We start from the raw sequence: 19,298 nt of genomic DNA on the forward strand, positions 1-19,298 counted from the left end.
CCTTAAAGAGAAAACCTCAAAAGCTCAAGGCATCTCCTTCTCTATTCGAGCAGACATTTCCCGAGCTACTGAGGACAGACAATGGGAGCTAGGTAAACGTTTGGAGGAACTAAAGAAGATTGGGGCTAATGCTCACATTTCCTGCAATACTAAAAGTCATGTGGAGGAATAAAATGAATAACATTTCTGAGGCAGAAGTAGTGGATGATTTCCTTAATTATGTAAGGGAAGAGGGGGCAGGACAGGGTGAAATCCAGAAAAATAGCAAGATCGATCCCTGGAGGAGGAGCTCACATAGGCATTTTAGAAATGCCAGTTATAGGTTATGGAACGATTCCCATGGGTATGGGTACACGGTGTGGGAAGCATGTGGGAGAAAAAGACAAATGTTTTGTCCTCATATCATGGCTAACTAATAGAAGTCAGTTCAGTGACATAGGCATGGATGTATACTGAAAGAATTGGTGACCAGCAGGGGGTTCAGGCTCCTTCTATTTTATGTTGGAACATCAACAGGCTGAGGGTTACTAGGAAACAGTGGATGATAATATAATACCTGAAGGACTCCAGGGCACAAATTTATAATGTTACAGGAAACCCATCTATTGAGACATGAATATAGGGATCTCAAGATGAGACAGAAATAGGTGGGGAAAGTAATAGGAATGGAACAGCAGCACTACATGAAGGGGGAAGCACTGGTAATCCGATCCAACTCTGGAGTAGAACTAGTAAGATATAAATCAAATGGAAGTGGTAGGTGGCTAGTGGTATAAGTCAGGGTAAAACAAACATTTACTCTGCCTATTTACTACGGCCCCAGTATCAATATCAATCTGTTAACCCATTTTTTCTCTACACTGAAGGAATTTGAGGCTTCAGTGATACTTGGAGGTGAGTTTAACATTCTGCTAGAAAACTTCTTGGATAGGTCATCTCCACATCTCCAAGTAACATCTCCAAAGATGAGGGACTATCTATCTTTTGTAATGGAGAGTCTGGACTTGTGTGATGCATGTCAGAAAATGAGACAGGACTGTAGCGACTATAACTTTATCAGCAAGAAACATAGCTGATTTTCTGTGTTAGATTACTTTTTGATAGATCGTAAGGAAGCAAATAAGATCCACACAATAGATCATCGATCATCTCCCAATACATTTATTGGATCACGCTGCTCGACTGCTGAAGATTAAGGTCTCAAACCAGAAGGGATGCAGAAGATGGACAGTCGATTAGGAAACTTCTCCTCCCTCCCAAAATAGTTGAGGCTCTACAAAGAGGATATATAGTTTTTTTTTTTTGTTGGAATCCGACTACAGCCCTGATCCACATAACTTGAGGTGAATACAAGGCATGGTTGAGGGGAACCCTAGTGGGTCTTTCTGCTGCTTGGAACAGGAAGGAGAGACAGAAGAAGGAACAGTTTGAGGTAGAAATCACTAGATTGGTAGCAGCTTTGAAAGAAGACACTCTGGAGGAGGATTTAAGAGCGGAGTTAGGGCAAGCTTTAACATCACATCAGCGAGAGTTCAGACTAATGATGGAGGAGCGGGCACAGCAGCAGTGGGAGACAGGTTGGGGAACCATGAATATGTGGAAAAGCACAGGAAACTGTTGGCCTGGAAGGCAAAAACAGACAAAAATAGCAACTACATATAGGTAGTGCAGGGCAAGGCATCAAGATGAACAAGTTACTTACCTTTGGTAACGAGGTATCTCATAGAGACTATCTAGCTTCAGATTCCTTACCTTAGAATTCCCTGGCATCAGCTGCGAATCCAGAGTTTTTTCTGAGCATATCCTGCATGCGCCGTCGGGCGTCATCGTTCGGATCTGCGTGCGTCAACCAGCTCCGTGTGCGTCGTCAGCGTCCTTGGAGCCATCTATGACGTCACAGTTGTCTATATAGATGCCATCTCGGCACACGTACGCCAGTTCTTTTCCACAACTTCTCACGCCAGAAGCGCAGAGTCATGGAAAAACCAACAGTTATGGATTTTACCTCTTTGACTGTTTGAAGTAAAAATTCTTTCATGCCTTTAAGAAAGGCAAAAATGCCAAAATCATATACATACATACATACATACATATATATATATATATATATATATCTGTATAAAAAAAATATCCGCAGAGCGGGGAGGCTTGGGTGGGTGTAAGGAATCTGCAGCTACATAGAGTCTCTACCAGATACCTTGTTACAGAAGGTAAGTAACTTGTTCATCTGATAGAGACTTCTAGCTGCAGCTTCCTTACCTTAGAATAGATACCCAAGCTATAATCTCTGGCGGTGGGTCTGAAGGAGATTTTTACACTAGGAAGTCCTGCAAAACAAACCGGGCAAAATGCCCCTCCCTTCTCACCTGGCTATCCAGGCAGTAGTGTTTTGCAAACGTGTGCAAAGGAGCCCACTTTGCAGCCTGACAAATGTCCACCACCAGTACGCTACGTGCTAACGCAGTGGTAGCAGCTTTCCCCCTAGTAGAATGAGCTCTCAAGCCCTCTGGAGGCTGCCTCTTTGCCAAAGCGTAGCAGATCTTTATACAGAGAACGACCAAGTGCGAAATCGATTGTTTCTGCACTGCCCGACCCTTCTTTGCACCAACGTACCCCACAAAGAGTTGGTCATCCACCCGGAACTCTTTAGTGCGGTCAAAGGTAGAACGATAACGCTCTTTTTGGGTCCAGCCGATGGAGACGCTCCTCTTCCTTAGAGGGATGCAGTGGTGCAAAGAAGGTGGGCAGGGTGATATTTTGACCCAGGTGAAAAGGGGTCACCACCTTGGGGAGGAAAGAGGCACGAGTTCTTTACACTACCTCGTCAAGATATATCATGAGATAAGGTGGCTTTGAAGATAAAGCCTGCAGCTCACTCACTCTCCTGGCAGATGTAATTGCCACCAAAAAGGCTGTTTTAATAGTGAGCAGCCATAGAGGACAGTTATGCAAGGGCTCGAAGGGAGTACACATAAGGAAGGTAAGAACCAAATTAAGATCCCACTGGGGCATAACGAAAGGCACAGGCGGGAACAGATGCACAAGCCCTTTCAAAAACCTCTGTACTATAGGTGATTTAAACTGAGATGGTTGATCGGGCAACTGAAGAAAAGCCGATAAGGCTGTAAGATAGCCCTTGAGAGTCCCCAAGGAGGAACCCTGCTGGGCGAGAGACAATATACACAAAAGGATGTTAGACAGAAGAAGAAAGAGGATCAATAGACCTCTCTGTACAATATGAAACAAAACGTTTCCAACGGCAGGCGTAGATCGACTTAGTAGAGGGACGCCTGGCTGCCAGAATGACATCACAGACCTTGGGAGGGAGGTCATAAACCATCAACTCTCGCCGCTCAATCTCCACGCATGAATGCGCAGAGTTGACAGGTTCAGGTGGAGAACCTTCCCCTGCTGCTGCGACAGAAGATCCTCCCGAAGAGGCAGCCTGATTGGAGGACCGATGCTCATTTTGAGAAGCTCTGGATACCAAACTCTCTGTGCCCAATCCGGAACCACTAGGATTACTTGGGCCCGGTCGTTCTTGATAACTCTGGGCAGAAGTGGTATAGGCGGAAAGGCGTACAGGAGGCCTGAACTCCACTCATGACAAAAAGCGTTGCCTAGCGATAGCCCCCTTGGAAACTCCAACGCGCAAAACTGCTGACATTGCGCGTTCTCTATGGAGGCGAACAGATCTAACCAAGGCTCTCCCCACTGCTGAAAGAGTCCTTGCACCACCTCCGGATGGAGACACCATTTGTGATCCTCTAAGCATTTTCGTCTGAGCTCCTCTTCCCTGGCATTCAGAGAACATGCCAGGTGTTGAACCACCAGGGTCATGCCCTGCTGTTCCAGGCATGTCCAGAGACGTAAAGCCTCTTGACAAAGGGTCCACGACCCCACACCGCCCTGCTTGTTGCAGTACCACATTGCGGTAGTGTTGTCCGTGAACACCTGCACCACCTTCTCTTTCACAACAGGAAGAAATGCTTTTAATGCTAGCCGGATCGCCCGAAGCTCCGGCAAGTTGATGTGGAGCCCTGATTCCACCGGAGACCAGTGACCTCTGATCTCCTCCTGAGTCTGTCTCACCGAAATCCAGGATAGAGGCTGAATCATGGGTATCATAACCTGAATATCCTGGACCTGCTGTTCGGGAGGATAAGCCCGATACTGCACTGTGTCCAGAACAGCTCCAATGAAAGTGAGCTTCTGAGAGGGAGTCAAGTGTGACTTCAGCACATTTATAGTGAACCCCAGCAAAAGTAGGAGGTCCGCTGTCGTCTGGATGTGAGTGACGAGAGCCTGGGGCATAGAAGCCTTCAACAGCCAATCGTCCAGGTAGGGGAAGACTGAAATCCCTGACCTGCGCAGATGAGCTGCCACCACAGCCATCACCTTTGTGAACACTCGAGGGGCACTGGTGAGACCAAAAGAAAGCACGGTAAACTGAAAGTGCTCGTGGCCCACCTTGAACCGCAGGTAACACCTGTGGGCTGGCAGAATAGGAATGTGGAAATACGCATCCTGCAAATCCAACGCTACCATCCAGTTTCCCTGGTCTAGGACAGACAAAACCTGAGCAAGAGTGAGCATCTTGAATTTCTCCTTCTTGAGGAAGAGATTGACGTCCCTTAAATCCAAGATAGGGCGAAGGCATTTGTTCTTTTTGGGAATCAGAAAGCAGCGGGAATAACAACCACTCCCTACTTCTGATATCGGGACTCTTCATATGGCTCCCTTGGCCAAGAGAGCCGTAACTTCCTCGCGGAGCAAAGCTAGATGGTCCTCCATCAGCCATTCCTTTGTCGGAGGGCTAGAAGGAGGCAAAGACTGGAATGGAGTAGCCCTTCCGTATGATCTGCAGGACCCACTTGTCCGTGGTGATGGAAAGTCAGTGAGGGAGATGAAAACTAATCCTCCCTCCAACTGGACGGACGTGATCCCGTAGAACCATACTAGGAGGGCTTGGGCGCAGTGGAGGGGGGCTGTGTGGCGGCCGATCTCTGGCCAGACCCTCTGGGTCTGATGGTACCACGACCACGCCCTCTTCCAGGATGCTGTGAAGCCGGAGGATAGTGGCTGAACTGTGGCTGGCGTGGTACCATGCCCCTTCCGAAGCCTCGAAAGGGGCGAAAGACAGACTGCTGTCATGCTGGCGCTGAAAGGCCCAAGGATCTGGCCGTGGCTTGAGAGTCCTTGAACCTCTCAAGCTCAGAGTCTGCCTTTTTGCCAAAAAAGGCGAGAGCCATCAAAGGTCATGTCCATCAAGCTGGACTGGACATCCCCTGAGAAACCAGTAGAACGTAGCCTGGCGTGGCGACTTAGGGCCACTGATGATGAAATCGCTCTGCCCAGCGAGTGGGTTGTGTCCAAACCACACCGGATCGTAAACTTGGCTGCATCTCTCCCATTCTTGACAGCCTGGGTGAGAGTGTCCCGTACACCCTCTGGGACCTGGGGCAGCACCTGTGCCACCGTATCCCATAAAGTATGGGAATAACGGCCCCATAGGCAAGAGGTGTTTACGGACCTCAATGCCAGGCTGGTGGAAGAAAACATCTTCTTCCCAAGCTGATCCAGCCTCTTGGATTCCCTGTCCGGGGGAGCGGAAGGGAAGGCACTACGTGAAGTAGAGGCTTGGACAACCAAGCTCTCAGGAGTGGGGTGTTGTGTCAGGAAACTAGGGTCGCTCGGAGCGGGCCTATGGCGGCAGCCAACTGTCCTATTCACAGGAGCCCCTGTGCTGGGCTTGGACCACGTACCCAGAAGGACATCTGTAAGAGCCTCATTGAAGGGCGACATCGGCTCTGATTTTGTCACCCCCGGCTGTAGCACTTCTGTCAGGATATTCGTCCTGACTGGCTCCGTAGGCAAATCTAGGTCCAAGACCTCAGCTGCCCTACGCACCACCATAGAAAAAGAAGCACCCTCCTCCTTAGCCACATCAGGAGGAGACAGCATACCAGTATCTGGAGACGTGCCCAGTCCACTGGCCTCCCCTAGATCCTCATACCAGTCGTGTTGTAATCCACATTCTAAAGGGTCCTCAGACGCATGGCCTCTTAAAACTCTTAATTGAGTGGGGGTCGATCCAGACCCCGGAAAGGGGGGAAGACGCGGAGTAGACCCTGGCGGTGGCTCTACGGAACCGCGCTCGGAACGTCAACGTTCCCTAGACGCCTCGTTGGCCAATGGGCGTGGCGAAGACAAAGTCCGCTTGGACTTCATCTTCTTGTGCCTCTAACCTTCGGGTGACCTCAAATGCGAGGAAGAGGACTTGGGGCTCTGGGAGCAGTGCCGCGACCGCCTCCTGCTGCGGGACCGTGACCTCCACAGAGTTGCGCCGACCGAAGACGAATGTCGGGCCGCAAGAAGCTTACGGGATCTCTCCCTCAAGGCCTTCACCGCCATGGCCAGACAGTCGGAGCACGAGGTGGAATCGTGGTCCTTCTCCAGGCACCAAAGACAAACACGGTGCGGGTCTGTCACCGACACCACACAGCTTGAACCCCGTCTTTCTCGAAGACAGTGAAAAAAGCCTTGACAAATCGTTGAAGAAGGGTAGCTCTTTCCGGAACTGCGCTTAACCGGTGCGGAAGGAAAAGAACTGATGTACAGGCGCCGAGATGGCGTCTATATAGACAACCGTGACATCATAGACAGCTCCAACGATGCTGACGACGCACACAGAGCTGGTCGACGCACCCGGATCCGAACGACGACAGCGAGCATAGGGTACTGCTCAGAAAAAACTCCGGATTCGAAGCTGACGCCAGGGAATTCTAAGGTAAGGAAAATGCAGCTAGAAGTCTCTATCAGATGTACCATACTAGATGATGAAGGGATTAAGCAGGAATTCCATAAGTTCGTTCAGGAGGGAGTTATATGCAGAAGAATCAACTTGCAATACTGAGAAACTAGTAAGCTGGTTGTCAAGCAAGCACCTACCTTATACATCAAGATCAAAAGGAATTCCTCCCTGGTAGGCACTTAAAGGTGTTGATGCACTCATTGATAGAGTCATAGATTTAGCAACAGCTTCATAAACTTATTTTGCTATCTTAACCCTTAATTCGCCAAGGCATTTGACAGAGTATACTGGGAGCACCTCACAACCACAATGAACCACTTTGGGATAGAGGATGTGTAAGGAAATGCCTCCTGGGCATGGTTACCCCCTGACTTTTTGCCTTTGCTGAAGCAAAGTTATGATTTGAAAGTGTGCTGAGGCCTGCTAACCAGGCCCCAGCACCAGTGTTCTTTCCCTAAAACTGTACCTTTGTCTCCACAATTGGCACACCCTGGCATCCAGGTAAGTCCCTTGTAACTGGCAACCCTGGTACCAAGGGCCCTGATGCCAGGGAAGGTCTCTAAGGGCTGCAGCATGTCTTATGCCACCCTGGGGACCCCTCACTCAGCACAGACACACTGCTTGGCAGCTTGTGTGTGCTGGTGGGGAGAAAATGACTAAGTCGACATGGCACTCCCCTCAGGGTGCCATGCCAACCTCACACTGCCCATGGCATAGATAAGTCACCCCTCTAGCAGGCCTTACAGCCCTAAGGCAGGGTGCACTATACCATAGGTGAGAGCATAGGTGCATGAGCACTATGCCCCTACAGTGTCTAAACAAAACCTTAGACATTGTAAGTACAGGGTAGCCATAAGAGTATATGGTCTGGGAGTCTGGCATACACGAACTCCACAGCACCATAATGGCTACACTGAAAACTGGGAAGTTTGGTATCAAACTTCTCAGCACAATAAATGCACACTGATGCCAGTGTACATTTTATTGTGAAATACACCCCAGAGAGCATCTTAGAGATGCCCCCTGAAAACATACCCGACTTCCAGTGTGGGCTGACTAGTTTTGCCAGCCTGCCACACACCAGACATGTTGCTGGCCACATGGGGAGAGTGCCTTTGTCACTCTGTGGCCAGGAACAAAGCCTGTACTGGGTGGAGGTGCCTCTCACCTCCCTCTGCAGGAACTGTAACACCTGGCAGTGAGCCTCAAAGGCTCATCCCCTTTGTTACAGCGCCACAGGGCATCCCAGCTAGTGGAGATGCCCGTCCCCTCCGGCCACGGCCCCACTTTTGGCGGCAAGGCCAGAGGAGATAATGAGAAAAACAAGGAGGAGTCACTGGACAGTCAGGACAACCCCTAAGGTGTCCTGAGCTGTGGTGAATGACTTTTAGAAATCCTCCATCTTGCAGATGGAGGATTCCCCCAATAGGATTAGGGATGTGCCCCCCTCCCCAGTTTTCAGTGCAGCCATTATGGTGCTGTGGAGTTCATGTTTGACAGACTCCCAGACCATATACACTTATGGCTACCCTGCTCTTACAATGTCTAAGGTTTTGCTTAGACTCTGTAGGGGCATAGTGCTCATGCACATATGCCCTCACCTGTGGTATAGTGCACCCTGCCTTAGGGCTGTAAGGCCTGCTAGATGGGGTTACCTATGCCACAGACAGTGTGAGGTTGGCATGGCACTCTGAGGGGAGTGCCATGTCGACTTAGTTATTTTCTCCCCACCAGCACACACAAGCTGTGAAGCAGTGTGTATGTGCTGAGTGAGGGGTCCCTATGGTGGCATAAGACATGCTGCAGCTCTTAGAGACCTTCCCTGGCATCAGGGCCCTTGGTACCAGGGGGTTACAGTTACAAGGGACTTACCTGAGTGCCAGGGTTGTGCCAATTGTGGAGACAAATGTACAGTTTAGGGAAAGAACACTGGTGCTGGGGCCTGGTTAGCAGGATCCCAGCACACTTTCAAATCATAACTTAGCATCAGCAAAGGTAAAATGTCAGGAGGTAACCATGCCAAGGAGGCATTTCCTTACAAGCAGGCTCTGTATATACTGTACCAAAGTATGGTATAGTGTTTGCATAGTCCTGTGAATCCCCAGAAGCTTTACAGAGGCCAAAGTAGATAATACTAATCCTCTCTTTTGTTGTAGTGTGGGTGAGCAGTTGACTTATCAGAGGGTAGTGCGAAGCATTTGTTCTACACATACAGTCAAGAAATGAGGCACACACTCAATGACTAACTCCAGTCCAATCTTTATGTATCAAAAGTATACTTTGTTACTTTATTTCTAGAACCAAAAGGATCTTTGTTGCAGGAAAGTACTGTTTCAAGAATGTATCACTTTCAAGTATCAGGCGCACTTTGTTTCTAATTCACAGTTAACACAGGTTTCAAGTAAGCAATACTTTTCAATATCAAAATGAGACAATGCAAAAAATCACAGAAGGCAATGCAGGCCCAGAGGAGGAAAAGTACCAACATAGTTTACCGGTAAGTACTCGACTTACGGTCCCAATCTTCGAGGGTTAAGTTGTCTATTGGGCAACCAAGGACATTAAGGGTGCACCACCAGCAACACAGGGCAGGCCAGGTGCAGAGGTCACAGTTGGTGTTGGGCGCCCAATGGAGACTGAGGGCGCTTAGATGAACAAGTTACTTACCTTCGGTAACACATTATCTGGTAGAGACTCTTATGCATTACCAAATGTAAGTAACTTGTTCATCTCATAGAGACTTCTAGCTGCAGATTCATTACCTTAGAATAGATACCCAATCCATAACCTCCTGACGGTGGGCTGAGGATACTCTACTTACACTACAAAGTCCTGTAGGACGGAACAGGCAAAGTGTCTGTCTCTCCGTACCTAATTGTCCAAGCAGTATTGTTTTGCAAACGTATGCAAGGATGCCCATGTTGCTGCCTGACAAATATCCAGGACTGGAACGCCCCAAGCTAGGGCAGTGTTAGCAGCTTTTCCCCTGGTAGAATGAACACTCAACCCCTCAGAAGAATGATTCTTGGCCAATGTGCAGCAGATCTTGATGCAGAGAACGACCCAGCACAAAATGGTTCACTTCTGCACTGCCCAACCCTTCTTTGCTTCCACATACCCCACAAAGAGTTGGTCATCGACCTGGAACTGTTTTGTGCGGTCAAGGTAGAACAACAGTGCTCTTTTTGGGTCCAGCTGGTGGAGTCACTCCTTTTCCTTAGAGGGATGGGGTAGAGCAAAGAAGGTGGGCAGGGTGATTTTCCGACCCAGATGGAATGGGGTCACCACCTTAGGGAGGAAAAAGGCACATTTTCTAAGAACCACCTTGTCAGGGAACATGGTGAGTTAAGGTGCCTTGGTGAAAGAGATTGCATCTCACTCACCCTCCTGGCAGATGTTATCGCCACTAAGAAGGCTGTTTTGATGGTGAGCAGCCAGAGGGGACAGTTGTTTAAGGGCTCAAATGGAGCACACATTAGAAATGTGAGGGCTAGATTTAAATCCCATTGGGGCATAACAAAGGGCACAGGAGGAAACATATGTACAAGCCCTTTGAGGAACCTATGTACAATGGGAGATTTGAAAAAAGAAGGCTGATCAGGTTGGCGAAGAAATGCTGATAAGGCAGAAAGATAGCCCTTGAGAGTACCCAAGGCAGAACCTTGTTGGGCAAGGGATAGAATAAAGAGAAGGATATCAGAAAGAGAAGCAGAAATAGGATCAATAGACCTTTCTGTACAACAACATACAAAGCGTTTCCAATGGGAGGCGTATAGCGTTTTAGTGGAGGGACCCCTGGCTGCAAAAATAACTTTACAGACTTCGGGAGGAAGGTCAAAAGCCACCAAATGTTGCTGCTCAATCTCTACGCATGGAGAACCTTCCCCTGCTGCTGCAACAGTGGATCCTCTCGAAGGGGCAACCTGATTGGAGGATTGATGCTCATTTTCAGCAGCTCAGGATACCAAACTTTCCTTGCCCAATCCGTAGCCACTAAGATTACTGGGGCCTGGTCATTCTTGATCTTCTTGAGAACACTGGACAGAAGTAGTATGGGCAGAAAGGCATACAGTAGGCCTGAATTTCACTCTTGACAAAAAGCGTCGCTGAGTGACTGCCGCCTTGGGAATTCCAACATGCAATACTGCTGACTTGCTCGTTCTCTGTGAAGGCGAACCTATCTAACCACTGCTGAAAGAGTCCTTGTGCCACCTCTGGGTGGAGATATGATTTGTGATCCGCTAAGCACCGACGGCTGAGTTCATCTGCCCTGGCATTCAGAGAACCTGCCAGGTGTTGAACCACCAGGATTATGCCCTGCTGTTCCAGCACTGTCCAGAGACACATGGCCTCTTGACAAAGGGTCCACGACCCCACACCACACTGCTTGAAGCAGTACCACATTGCAGTGGTGTTGTCCGTGAATACCTGCAATGTCTTCCCTTTCACAATAGGAAGAAATGCTTTCAATGCCAGTTGGATTGCCCGGAGCTCCAATGGGTTGATATGGAGTCCTGATTCCGCCAAAGACCAGAGGCCCCTGATCTCCACCTCTCCCAGATAGCCTCCCAATCCCAGAACTACTGTGAGGTCTGGCTGGGGAAAGGGGAAGAGTCTGCCTCTGACCCAATTGCAATTCAAAATCCACCACTGCAGGTCTTTCACAGTTCCCTCTGAGATCTGGACCATGTCGAAGAGATTTCCCTGACGCTGCACCCACTGGAACTTCATGTCCCACTGCAGAGCCCGCATACGTCATCTGGCATGATTCACCAGAGGGATGCAGGAGGCCATGAGGTACAGCAGCCTCAGAGTCAGTCTCCCCAAAATCAAGGAGAGTGGCCGAAACATCGGAATCATAGCCTGAATATCCTGGACTCGCTGCTCTGGAGGATAATCCCTAAACTGCACTGTGTTCAGAACAGCTCCTAAGAAAGAGAGTGTCTGAGAGGAAGTCAGGTGTGACTTCAGCACATGTATAGAGAAACCCTGCGAATGCAGAAGGTTTGCCGTAGTCTGGAGGTGGTAGACCACTGCCTGGGGCAAGCTTGCCTTCAACAACTATCGCCGAGGTAGGGGAAGACTGAAACCCCTAACCTGCACTGATGAGCTGCGACCACTGCCATCACCTTGGTGAACACCCAAGGGGCACTGGTAAGGCCAAATGGCAGCAAGGTGAACTGAAAGTGTTCGTGGCCTACCCTGAACCACTGGTTACGCCTGAGAGCCGGCAGGATCGGAATATAAAAATAAGCATCCTGTAAGTCCAGCGCTACCCAGCAGTCTTCTAGGTCTAGGGCAGACAAGGCCTGAGCCAACATAAGCATTTTGAACTTCTTCTTGAAAAAGAGATTTACAGTCTGTAGGTGTAGAACAGGGCAAAGAGTCTTGTTCTTTTTGGGTATCAGAAAGTAGCAGGAATAACAACCACTGCCTACTTCTGATATATGGCTCCCTTGGTCAAGAGACCTATAACTTCCTCTTGGAGTAGAGACAAATGATCCTCTACCAGCTCTTCGAATGTTGGCAGTATTGGGGGAAGAAAGGATTGGAAAGGCAGAGCAAAGCCCTTTCTGATGATCTGCAGTACCCCTGCGACCAATGTTATGGACTTCCAGTGAAGGAGATGATAGTGTATTCTCCGTCCAACTGGGCAAGCATGGTCCTGCAGAACAATCTAGGAAAGCTCTGAGGCTGCAGCTGCCAGACACTGGGTGGCAGACGACTTCTGGCCTCCAGACCCTCTAGGCCTAAAGGCACTGTGCTCAGTCCTCGCATAGACTGAGGTGGTTGCCTAGGGTGGTGGCTGGCATAAGGCTGGTGCGCTGCCACTTCCCTAGCCATGAAAGGGGGCAAAGCAGACAGTGGACAAGGGGTCCAAGGACTTGGCCATAGCCAGAGAGTCTGTAAAGGGCTCCAACACCAAGTCTGCCTTCTCGCCAAACAAGCGGGCCCCATAAAAGGGCATGTCCATCAGCTTTGCCTGGACATCCCCCAAAACAGTTGTTCTCAGCCAGGCATGGTGCATTAAGGCCACTGTCAATGCAACCGCTCTACCTAGCGAGTCAGTCGTATCTAGGCCACACTGAATGGTGAACTTCGCTGCATCCCTCCTGTCTTTTACTGCATGCGAGAGTATGGCTCGGGCCTCCTTAGAGACCTGAGGCAGCACTTGTGCAACCATATCCCAAATGGTGTGTGAGAAATGGCCCAATAGGCACAAGGTGTTCACATACCTCATTTCCAGGCTTGTGGAAGAAAACATCTTCTTACCAAGATGGGCCAGCCTCTTAGATTTCCTCTGGGAAGTTGAAGCTTGAACTACCAAGCTCTCAGGGGTAGGTTGTTGGCTGAGGAAGCTAGGGTCGCCCGGTGCAGGGCAATGGCTGGGTGGTCGTCCTGTTTACAGGAGCCACTGTGCTGGGCTTGGACCAAGTTCCCAACAGGACATCTGTAAGTGCTTTGTTTAAGGGCAGAAGGCGATCAGACTCAGAAGCCCCGGGCTGAAGCACTTCCATCAAGATGTTTGTCTTTACAGCCACTGAGAGCAGTTTGAGGTCAAGGACCTCTCCTGCCCGGCGCACCACCATTGTATAAGAAGCTCCTTCCTCTGTAGCGACAGTGGGGGGAGACAGCAAGCCAGTGTTTGTAGAGGTGTCCAGACCACTGGCCTCTCCTAGTTCCTCATACCAGTCAAAAGATCCAACTGGTGTTCTAAAGGGTCCAGTGACTCCTCCCAATCTTCTCCAATGCCTGGCTGTGAAAAATAAGGCTCAGGCAATGATCTGGCACCCGTGGGCTCAGTCTGTGCCAGAATCAGCAACAAAACGTAAAAAAACGCCTGTCAAAAAGCAACAGAGGGGTCGCTCTCTCCATATCTGAGCTAACTCGTGCAGAAATAAAAGAACTGATGCCCGTGCACCTGGCTGAAGCCTATATAGGTGACCGCGACGTCACTTCAGGTGCCAACGACATGGAGCGCCAAATAGAGCCATAGACTGTGTGCGCTGGGGTACTGTTTGAGCAAAAGTTTCCGGATCCAGTCTGATACCTGGGGAATTTCAAAGGTAAGGAATCTGCAGCTAAAAGTCTCTATGAAATATAAAAAATGTTATTTGTATTCTTTTTAAATGATTAGTGAAGAAAGTGATTAAGAGGGTTCTACACCTTTCATAACAGGTACATTCACACGTAAAAATCTGGAACTCAAAAAATGGGGCTTGCCAAAAGGGGTGTAACTCAGACAAGGTTGCTGGCACAGGCAGCAGAGCTAGACGGTGACCTGTGACTTGTTTGTACTGCTTTGATGCGTTGGCATGGTGGCAGACCCCAGAGTGACATTTACGAGCAATTCACAGATCCAGAGAATCATTTCACCTTCACACTAAGATACACTTTTAGTTTCAGAAACAACTACATTAGGATTTGGGACATTTTGACTGAATTGACCTAGACTGTAGGAGAGAGATGTTCTGTAATCTAACAGGTGAAAGACCATAAAACCCACAGAATATATTCTGCCCTCAATTACCCACATCAGCTTTCACAGTAGCGCTGTTCTTCTGCAGCTTCAGTACCATCTCCGAAAAGGCAGTATGTATTAGGTGGATTTTCTATCCTGAAAATGCTAATCGCAGTGAAGGAGTCTGGACACTAAATTCTGGAACGAGAATGTTTTGATTTATGTTTCTGTTTCTGATTTATGCCCCAAGTGTTGTGCCAGTCCGTCTCTTGAGGAGTGAACAGGTATTTCTGAGTAAGTCTTCGGCAACTTTTGTAACTCTTATATTTTGCTCAAAGGCAAGTCGTCAGGAATGGCCTCATTGTTCTCTAGCTACAGCAAAACTATATGGTGATATATCTGTAAGTGACCGGAAAGCTGCTTAAAGTTCCAAGCGTATGGCCAATGTCACCCTTCCGTTTAGTGACTAAGAAGCCACCATACTATCTGCTTTAAAAGTATGATTCATTGTGGTGGAAGCCGCAGTACTATCTCTGCTCTACCGATTACAGGCATATGCTCCTGAAATAATTTGCATTCATTTACAAATGTCCAAAGATGCTAGACAGCTGGCTCCATATATATTCGGCAAGTTCTACTCATGAATTTTCACTAAAGTGGGCTGTCAGTTTAATCGCCATTTTCTCCACAACATCTAGGAATGGGCTCAGATTGCGACTATAAACAAAATGTTTTGCGCTTAGATTAAATTTGGAATAATGGCGGGGTCTGCCATTTGAAGGGACACACTTACGAACCCATCTCTGCTAATCATTCGTTATGGACCTACGAGAAGCAGTTTCCAGCCTTGACGCCTGGTGGCCAGGGTTCCCTATCCATCGCAAATAGGACAAAACATCATGTAAAACAGAACTACAAAATATCATACCGGAGTCTGATAATACTGTGGTATAAATACAAGCTAAACTTACCTTGGCTTTTGCTACGGATTCCATTTTGTGTCTCTTTTCGTCCCGTAGAGTTCTAAGCCATTCATTCTCACTCTCTTCGCTTGGTGGAAGGCCTTGCTCGATGCGAGAACAGCAGAGCTCAAGAAATTGCTCTTTGTCCCTTATGTCTTGTTGGAGTTTCATGGTATTTGCTTGCTGCATAGATAACTCTGCAATATGGGACATCATCTTCCGGGTGGCATCCTTAATTTTCTTTTGCAGCTCATTCACCTGAAATGAAAAACTGGTATTCAAAAATGTGTTTCCATTATTAGAGTGGTAATTAACTCGCCATTTACTTTATGGCATTAAACCATATTTTGAGGGAAGCCAAAGTAATAGAGTTCTATTTACACTCTGTTCATATTTGAATTAATACAAATGTGTATTTTTTTCATTAAAGAGTTGGTGTAATCCTTGGGTACTTTCAGATTTCAAGTTTACCACAGTTTGTAGTGGCAATCTTAAGAGTTGTCAATTATCCTCCCCAGTATTTTTATGTACTGCAGAGCTATGGAACATAGTAAATCCGACTTCTGTCAAATATTTACTGTTGTTTTTTTTTCTCCACTTTAACCGCCAATATTCTTTGAAATGCCAACTGAAAGCTTTTCAGATGTAAGAGATAAGTGTAACTGGAGAGACCCACCTTTTTGGCTAGCGTCAGTGTGTCCTGCTTTCCGTTCTCTGCTTTGACGCGCACTCGGTCTGAAAGTCGTGAAACCTGTTCAGAGATGAAGTCTTTCTCCAACAACTGCTCCTCTTTTTCTGCAAGACTTAGTTCCAACTGCAGAAAAGGAAATGTTTACATTGTTGGGTGTTTCACATATGTTTTTGCTTCAAAAATCAAGTTGTAAATGCTATGGTTTAGACACAGTACATACAAGTTGCACAGATCAACCGTAATTAAAAATGTAAGACCAGTGTACGAGCAACCGTTGCCCTGAATGACTTGCAGAACTGACATTTTGCACTGGTCTGTGCTTAGCCCTGTTGCAAAATGAATTTCATTTTAGAACATTATACACTTCAAGTAACAAACCCCCAAACTATACATGGAACTTGTAGACATCACATGTGATTTTAATAAAAATTTGCTGAGCATGCCATCTCTTACCTTAGGGATATCTTATTCTAGGCCGAGGTCTATTAGCTCCATAAACTAAGTCATTGGCATCTTTGGCCTTAGGTGACTCGAACCGCAGTACCAACTGCTTTATTATAGACCTCTTTCTAAACTACAGATTCATGTTTTTGTTTCTCGTTGTGCTTATGGTAGTTTGCCATGACACGGGTACATAAGAGTTCTCAATTCAGGGTCCTCATTCAGTTTAGCTTGTGCATCATCTGTCTGTGGTTGTGTTCTCCTACCTAAACACACCGCTTGGATCCACTTAGAAATGTCTGCCATCCATTTAGCAAAAGTCGGACTCCATGGCTTATTCCAGTAAATGTCTAGCTGCCTTGTAACCAGTGCTAAACTAAAATCTATACATTTTCTTACCGGTGCACCCTCCTTTTAAGCAAGCACAATATGGGAGTAGCCGCTATGTCTGAACACAATAATTCCCTTGGCTTCCCTACAACTTCACTCCACTAGCTCTGAAGCGCCACACGGACCCCAGGCTTATCTTTGCACCTTGGGCAGTGATCACTTTTGTAGGAGACTGGGTCAGTATATGGTGTACACCTATAGGCGAGGCACCCCTTAGTGATAGTGTAGGTAGCTCTACATAAAAAGAGCTCTCAGGGTAGCTGTGGAAAACAGCTAAGGCTTGTCCAAGAGGGTGTGAGGTGCTTTCAAATACCACACATGTTGGTGAGTGAAGTACACACAGAAAAGAACCATAACAGTGTTAGAAAAATATTTATTATAACACGCTCTAGGACTAACTTTGGTATATCTCCTAAGCGGAGATATGGTCACACAAAAATATACTTAGCAACAGGTAAGTAAAGGCATAAAATAACATGGACCCCTATAGGGGGACCAAGCCATATACTAAAAAAATGAAATGCGAGAATCACTCCCAACCCACACTACTACCCAGAGACCTTTAGGACTGGGGAAGTACTAAAAGCGCAAAGGTCAGTAGGTAGAATTCCCCAGGCACCCGTGTGCAGAGTAGAAATCTCAGGTCACTGTCCATAGGATAACATGGAGAAGTTTGGGTTGGAGTTTTCAAGTTTTGGGACCCTTCCCAGAGGTCTCCAAGAACACCCCTTGGGACAAGGGTGGTTGCATAGTGGCCCCACCCATGGATACCCAGAAGAGTGGAGTACCTACACCAGGGAGCCCAGGTGTGCAGGGGTGAAGTCGTGATGGAACCTCCCACTGAAGTCAATAGGGATCCCGCCTGTCCAGCTGCTGTCGCAACAGTGGACCAGGTAGGTGGAACCCAGGTGTGGATTCCAAAAGAAGAGGACCTAAGGAGAGAGGGGACAGAGTCCAGTCCACCCAGAGGTGCCCTGGGGATGCAGCAGGGCAATGCTCAACCTTCTCGGTGATGTTTCTTGAGGGACCATGGGTGAAGAAAAGCAGCTGTGGAGATCAGACTACGCAGGAGGTTCCCAGGAGTCATCTATGAGCTGTCCCACAGTGTTCGTCGTAATGTAGAAGGGTCAATGTTCAGCAGGACCATCAACAAGCCTTGGCAAATACAAAGAAGCATTGAGCAGAGGTTGCAGGAATTTTGGGGATCAGCAAGGTCCAGGTTATCCAATCTTGGCAGGTAGGTCAGGGCCAGCCCGCAGCAAGCACAAAAACCAGCAATAATCGTTGGGGCCCCCCCAGCAGGACTCTCTGGCACGAGGCACAGAGAGTCACAGGGAGGCCTCAGCAGCACAGCAAAGAGGGATGCCCACGTCACAGGAGTGGCAGAGAGTACATTGTTCTTGGAGCTGGAGAGTGCTAGAGGTCAGGACTTCTTGGAGATAGGGGGTCCTTGGGCTGGCGAGCAAACAAGCCTTAGCAACGACAAGCAGACCCAGTGCACAGGGGTTCTAGCCAAGCAGCTCCAGTGAGGGACCACAAGCTTTCTAGTTGCAAGGAAGATAGGTCAGACCTCCGGAGAGCCACAGAACCACCACCTGTGTTGCAGAGCCTTGGAGAGTCTGTGGGACAGCAGGATCCACAAGCCGGTGAGGTGCCAGTAGATGCAGGGGAGTGACTCGTCACTCCAAGGGAGATTCATTTTTGCTTTCCTAAGTGCAGGTAAAGTCCCAGTTACTCTTGAGGATGCACAGCCACGGGGTTGCAGAAGTCTTTGCAGTAAGTAGAAACAAAGTTGCAGCAAGAGCTCTCCTACTGGTTACAGTCTTTCTTCTAGTTCCAGCGAAGAACAGCAGTGGTTCTGGTGTCCAGGTTACAGAAGTGTCTTGCTGAGTAGACTTGCAGATGGTTGCTGAATTCTAGGGTCCCACCCTTAGGAGAGCCCTTAAGTAACCCAGGAAGGGGCTGGAAACTAACTGCAATGACCCACCTATCAGAGGGGCTCAGGGAGATCACTAAGCTGGACTAAACAGTCAGATGCTCCCAGGGGCCTCTGCTCATCTTATTTCCAAAATGGCAGAATCAAGTGGCCACCTGGAAGAGCTCTGTGCACCTCCCTAGGGGAGGAGCTGGACAGGGGGGTGGTCACTCCCCTGTCCTTTGTGTAGTTTTGCACCAGAGAGTCAACCGGGGGTTCTTGTACTGGTGCAAACCGGTTTATGGAAGGAGGGCACCAAATGTGTCCTTCAAAGCAGTCTGGTGGTGCTCTGAGGAACCCCAATCCCAGTTCAGAGACACCTATTTCTAAGGAAGAGGTGGTCATACCTCTATTCTTAGTTGAGCTTAGCAGCAGGGGGAGGCAGACCAGTGACTGAGTTCGGCAGCAGCACGGACTGACATGCGAACCCTGCAAGGCTGTTGAGGAAGACATGGGGGATCCCCTATGGAGCCCTCAGAGTACATGATATCATGCAACTAACACTGGAATCAGTGTAGTTGCATGATTCCAACATGTTTGATACCATACGTCTAGGTTCAGTG

At 48.2% G+C, this 19,298-nt stretch overlaps 1 protein-coding gene across 1 annotated transcript in view; it reads right to left on the reverse strand.

Moving 5' to 3' along the window:
- Nucleotides 1-19,298, reverse strand: part of CCDC146 (coiled-coil domain containing 146) — an 897,036-nt gene that overhangs the window by 55,833 nt on the left and 821,905 nt on the right. The window contains exons 17-18 of the mRNA XM_069229681.1: nucleotides 15,915-16,052; nucleotides 15,248-15,496 (exon numbers count right to left, since the gene is read on the reverse strand). Of these exons, the coding sequence (XP_069085782.1) occupies nucleotides 15,248-15,496; nucleotides 15,915-16,052 (387 nt within the window). The remainder of the gene's footprint in view (nucleotides 1-15,247; nucleotides 15,497-15,914; nucleotides 16,053-19,298) is intronic.

Source organism: Pleurodeles waltl, chromosome 4_1 (assembly GCF_031143425.1).
Source record: "Pleurodeles waltl isolate 20211129_DDA chromosome 4_1, aPleWal1.hap1.20221129, whole genome shotgun sequence".
Classification (NCBI taxonomy): Eukaryota; Metazoa; Chordata; class Amphibia; order Caudata; family Salamandridae; genus Pleurodeles; species Pleurodeles waltl.